Below are 5,507 nucleotides of genomic sequence, written 5' to 3'. Positions count from 1 at the left end.
CTACTACTACTATAATAATCCTATTTAAAGATTAAAACCTCAAAATTTTAAAACTTTTAATATTAAGAATTTCAAGTTTCATATTTGGGGACTGGTTCCATCAATTCAAAAAAAAAAAAAAAAACCGTTCAGTCCTCAGAAAATTGGCCATAAATTGGGTGGAATCCTACGTGGGTTGACGTGGGTCATCTGCTCTTCTTTCCCAAGAGGTGATAAACCATTTTCATCCACAACTCATTAATTAAGGGGGAACCTGTTATAACTTGTAAGGCCGAGTCTCTTTATTTAACCAGTCCAGATTTGTTCCTCACACCAACCTCACAATGCGCACATGTGGAGAATATCTTCCGTAATTTATGTTGATATTCATAAGAAGATGTTCCCAGTACACAGTGGGATAGGGCTGTGAGGTGCGCTCACTGAGGAGCAAACCCCGATTCTCATTTAACAAATACCTGCCCAACTTGCACAGAGGGTGAAAGGTTATCCGAAAAGCACTTTTTTGGTGCCAAAGTAGTTTTTCAAAACATGGATTCTCTTCTAGAACTACCGTCGCTGGTGGTAGCACTGACATGACAATAGCCTACCATTTCCTATTCTCTGTTTCACTTTTGAAACGTGGTGTGGTCTAAGTCCAGGCCCATTACAGAAGAAGACAAGTGAGTCTCATTCTTGGCCCAAATATCTGCTTCCATTGATAAATATTAAACTATGCCATTGTTTTCATAAATCATGGTGACAACTTGTTTCACTTCTACAGGGATCTACCAATATCCTTACCTTGATAAGTTAACAAATGTGTAAATTGCCGCTGAAATTTATTCAACTTGAGTGGGCTCAGGTTGAGCATTTGCAAAATTTGAATGGGCCCAGCCCGAGGGCCTGGGCTAAATTAGAAATTCAAGTTCAAAACTGAATTTCATATTGGAACTTGCAACAGGAAAAACAGTTCACACCGGAGAACGCCTCCTAAATCTATATCTACAGAATTAAATAAAAACAAGAATTTATATATATTATAAACAGACAAAAATAGGATCATCTAAATCCGATATCTCACTTGATCCTAAACAACTTTGAAATAAATTCTATAAGGGGTGGGGTATATATCATATGTACGTATAGAACTGAGATCATATCAAGCAATATCCAGATTCAATCCAATTAGTAAACAGATTTCATTCTCAAACCCAATCCAACCAAATTATGGTTAAACAGATAATTGAATCAGACATAAACAAATTTTATTTGAATACCAAATCCATTAAATATGATGCATTTGCAACTTTAAATCCATTCAAAGGAAGATTTGATATCCTGTCTATCACACATTTTAGGCAGTTAGGAATTGGCACAAAACTGTCCAAATCAAGTTTATCTTTTTACCATTACCATTCCCATTGCATTTATCTCAAAACTAGAACAGCTAACTACCGTTGAGTCGGTAGCTTTTTCCGCGGAACGCAATTCCAGAAGGTGGATTGCGCTGCACTGGATCGGGCTGTGCTGGACTGTTAACTTGGACTTGCTCACTCCGGCCATTAAGTCGGTAGCTTCTTCCATGGAATGCAATCCCTGCTGCTGGATTGGGCTGCACTGGGCTGTTAATTTGGGCTCCCTCACCCCAAAATGCAACCACCTTATGACTGCAAATGTGTTAAGAACTCTAACATCTTCTTGTACTAAAAAGAAAGCTTCCAACAAGAATGAAATAGTAATAAGATAATTTCTCAAATCTCTTAGGTTGTGTTTGCTTTGATAAAAATAAGAGAGAAACAGAAAGTTGAAGGAATTTTTTGATATTAATATATATATATATATATGTATATAGGAAGATCAAAAAGAATAGGAATTTTTTGATATTAATATATATATATGTATATAGGAAGATCAAAAAGAATTTAACATTACTTTGCTGCAAAACCTTGGTGAAATAAATAGTAAGGATACACCCAAACAGGAGTCTTTAAGATGTCTCTTCCTCCAGTAAGAGGATGGATCACTGATAAAAAGTAATAGAGATGTCCCACAACAATTCCGAGGATATCAGGCTTTAATGGGCTCCCAAAGATCAAATCCAGTGCAAGCATTGCCCAAGGAAGATAGAAACCCTACAAGCCAGAGATTAGTTGCTGCAATCTATAGAAACTGAGCATGTTAGATGTTCAAGAATTGATGCTGGAGAATGAAGAACACAATTTCAATACCACCCATTTTAATTTCCTAAGCAAGTCTATTTTAAGATACTGATAATGTATAAAATTCCAATTATATTCATGCATGTTTATTACTTGGAGCAAACTCTAAAAACTTCAGCCTAGAAGGAGTTAAATCATTATTTACTCTTAAGGGTTAAGGCAATGAACATGACCAGTAGCAGAGAGTGAGATGCACCAGAAAGAGGTTCTTAGAGAATTCTGGGGGGAGAAAAATCAACTATAGAATGATTATAATTTCTGAATCAGGAAAATATTTGTGAAAGAAATTGAAATTCAATGGTAATGATCATCCATTCAGTTATTAATTTTTGAATTGGGGACATATGTCAAGTTTAAATAGTGGTACTAGGTGTGAAGCAATGGCTAACAGATGGTTATTAACTGAAAGTTAATTGGACTGTATTGATGAGTAGAAGATCCTGAGTGAGACGAGTTAATGGTGGATCCTGTCCTTGTTAAGTGAGTGTCAAGTGTACAACAGAGACAACAAAAATGTCCTCCAAATATTACTCAGACATTTGCAGAAATAAGAGGAAAGATACACACAATTGACTAACATCCATAAAGACATAGATTATATAAGAAATTGAAGTATAAGGTGTGAGTTCTGGCCATGGGATGTGCCTGCAGAACTAAGGCCTCTATTTTCCAATAGAACATGAAAATCATTTATTTCTACATACCTTCAGTGTCACAACGCCATAGATGTTGATTTTTGCATTTGGGAACTCCCGAGCCCAAACGTAGACAAGCATAAAGACCAAAGAAACTCCCATGAAGGCATTCCATAAAAATGGAACAGCAGCAATTACCTATTATATGGGCGACTGTATGTCAATAAATGTCACTGTTTTATGAAAGAAATTAAAAGCAGCAATGTCATAAGATACTATTCAAAATAAATCCATCCAAGATCACATGGCTTACAAGATTCCAATGGTTCAGCCTTGGAGATCTTCTATGCCAGAGTTGACCCACTTAAGTTCATTCTATAGACTGCTTATGGCTGTATATTGGTCATATTCTTCTGTTGGTAGTTCAAAAATCTTTGCTAGAGAAATAGATAACTATGATAACTGGTAAATGGATTCATGTGGTCAAATTTAGGCATAGAACATCTCCTAGGTGGGATTCATGGGATGGTGGCAGTTCCAGTTCCACCTCTGCACACAACCAATGGTTATTTTGGAAAGCAACTGACCTCAGATTTCCTTAGAGAGAGTTCTGTTTGGGCTTACCAAGAGAGATAAAGCTCCAAAGATCATCATCCACAGAAAATCTGCTGTTCTTTTATCGAAAGGTCCCTTTTCTAAAAGAACACCATATCTTGCTCTACATGGTCAAGGATCTAAAGTATTAGATACATGCAAAAGGGAAAATGTAATTTATGTTCTTGAAAATGCAGTGAGCATATACAGAAGAAGGGGGAAATGCTAGTAACAATTAGGATAAATATGAAGCCATTGTGCATTGCTGAAGCTAGAGAAGAGTTTAGAACCATGTGAGAAGTTAATGATTGGATGATCTAAAATCCTAGAGGAAGGTAGCCATTTCCATGGATATGTTCTGTTTAATTTTTAAACAAAATGCACAGAAAAGATTGATGATGCACTATGAACAGGAGAGATGAATCAATGGATTAATCCAATGCACTTGTATATTATGTAGATTACAGAAACCCAATTATATTATACTAGCCTCCGTAAGACTAAATGGTATTCTGCCAACATATTTGACATAAACTGTTTTTTCCACTTGGCCAGAGGAGTTTCATACTTTCATATGAAGTTCTGAATAATACAAATATTGAAGTTCCAAATGAAGTCAATTGGAGAAGGCAAAAATTATTACAGGATCAGGACATTTTCCTTACATCATTAGAAGACGCACTGCAAATTGAATTGAGAATGGTCCAAGGAAGAAAAAGTTTGTAATGAGCCTCCATACCTGCATCAATAGAGCAAGTGGGCACCATATTGTGGTCACACGTGTTCAACAAATTTAAAACTGCTCCAGACAACTTAATATTCAATATTATTTCTTATTATACATTGTGCTCTTGTGATTTGCAACTTTGTGTAATTTGAAACCTAGATGAAAACTTGTGTTCTTTGTACATGTGATCACAAACTATTCTAAGATCAGAATTTACCTGAAAACTTTTCAGAACACGGTCATAAAATAGTGCAATATTAAGAGGATCGTAAAGTTGGAGATAGAAAGCACTTGTAGTCATCAGACAGGCTACTCCGTAAGTCTTACTGACGGGCGGCAGTGATCGGTAGTATCTAAAGCAAAACAGAAGGAAACTAAGCAGACCTGATGGAGTGGAAATGATTCCAATTTTATCAAGTAATCATCATACAGCCAATGGAACGGTCTAAGTGTCCAAAAAACACAGAAAAACTGAAACAAATGGAGTTTGTAAAACTCTAATAGAAAACCCAGTAAGAAGATATACCAATTAACCAGTAGAATTACAGGACAACACAACTATGCATGTTGGGAACTTGTAGAACAAGAAATAGAATGTCTATGTCATATAGAATGAAAAAAAATTGAAATATCAAATGAAGTAACACTTGAAGAGAAAATAAATCCAGAAGTGATCATTGATAACAGAACTGAAATTGCTGAACCTGAAAAGAAGGATCCTATTACACTACATATATAGGATTAACTACGAACTTTAATTTAAAAACTGCAAACCATAAGAAACCAAACCCAATAAATCAAGAAAAGAAACTATAACAAAAATTGCGGTGACTTCAAGCTAGAAAAATGGTATTGAATTAAAATAACTGAAAATTAAACCAGTATTGAACAGAGAATCAAGTGAACATTCAAAAGAGGCTATTATTTCATCAATTCAAACTAGGTGGATAACAACACGATAAATATAGGTAACGCAACAACCAAAGGAAGGATCCTTACTCCCCTGGTGTAGACATTGCAGAAAGAGGCGATGGATAATGGCGTTGGGTGGTGGTGGTGGTGGAAGAATAGGGAAACGATGTGGGTTTTTCGTGTCAGTGGGTGGCGACGTTAAATTCAAAGAGAAGAATTGAATTGATTGACTTGAGGAAGACCCAGCACAACTTTTCTCTGCATTTGGTAGAAAGATAATAAAGATAACCTGTGTCTTGGGTTTGAATAGTTTCACATGGCAATCTTTTCATTGGACTTTTAACGCACAAACGAGACTAAAGAAGATTATTCCTTTCCATTCAAAAAGCAGCGAGACTAGAAGTCGTTTGGTCCGTCCTCCCATGTCCACGCGATATTGGC

The 5,507-nt window shown here is 36.0% G+C and overlaps 1 protein-coding gene across 2 annotated transcripts; it reads right to left on the bottom strand.

Moving 5' to 3' along the window:
* Positions 1-1,222: 1,222 nt before the first annotated feature.
* LOC148880494 (derlin-1.1-like) lies at positions 1,223-5,507 on the bottom strand. 2 transcript variants are annotated; one of them, XM_088962405.1, is made up of 7 exons: positions 5,356-5,507; positions 4,372-4,507; positions 4,093-4,166; positions 3,458-3,551; positions 2,903-3,031; positions 1,951-2,111; positions 1,223-1,646 (listed from the first exon to the last, which is right to left on the bottom strand). In XM_088962405.1, the coding sequence occupies exons 2-7, from the start codon at positions 4,453-4,455 to the stop codon at positions 1,427-1,429; spliced, it is 762 nt and encodes a 253-aa protein (XP_088818531.1). In that variant the 5' UTR covers positions 4,456-4,507; positions 5,356-5,507; the 3' UTR covers positions 1,223-1,426. The 2 variants fall into 2 exon arrangements, with proteins under 2 accessions (XP_088818531.1, XP_088818530.1); XM_088962404.1 differs by having other exon boundaries at positions 5,154-5,494.

The sequence above is a fragment of the Nelumbo lutea genome, chromosome 1 (genome assembly GCF_056320005.1).
Source record: "Nelumbo lutea isolate HS-2025 chromosome 1, American lotus-T2T, whole genome shotgun sequence".
NCBI lineage: Eukaryota > Viridiplantae > Streptophyta > Magnoliopsida > Proteales > Nelumbonaceae > Nelumbo > Nelumbo lutea.
This window is presented reverse-complemented; position numbering and strand designations above follow the sequence as displayed.

Excerpts from the sequence above, each read along its gene's own strand:
- LOC148880494 (XM_088962404.1), bottom strand. Across the intron at positions 3,032-3,457 it reads TTGGAGCTTTATCTCTCTTG|GTAATTGCTGCTGTTCCATT; the intron begins GTAAGCCCAAAC and ends CCCATATAATAG. Across the intron at positions 2,112-2,902 it reads ATGGCGTTGTGACACTGAAG|GGTTTCTATCTTCCTTGGGC; the intron begins GTATGTAGAAAT and ends TCTGGCTTGTAG.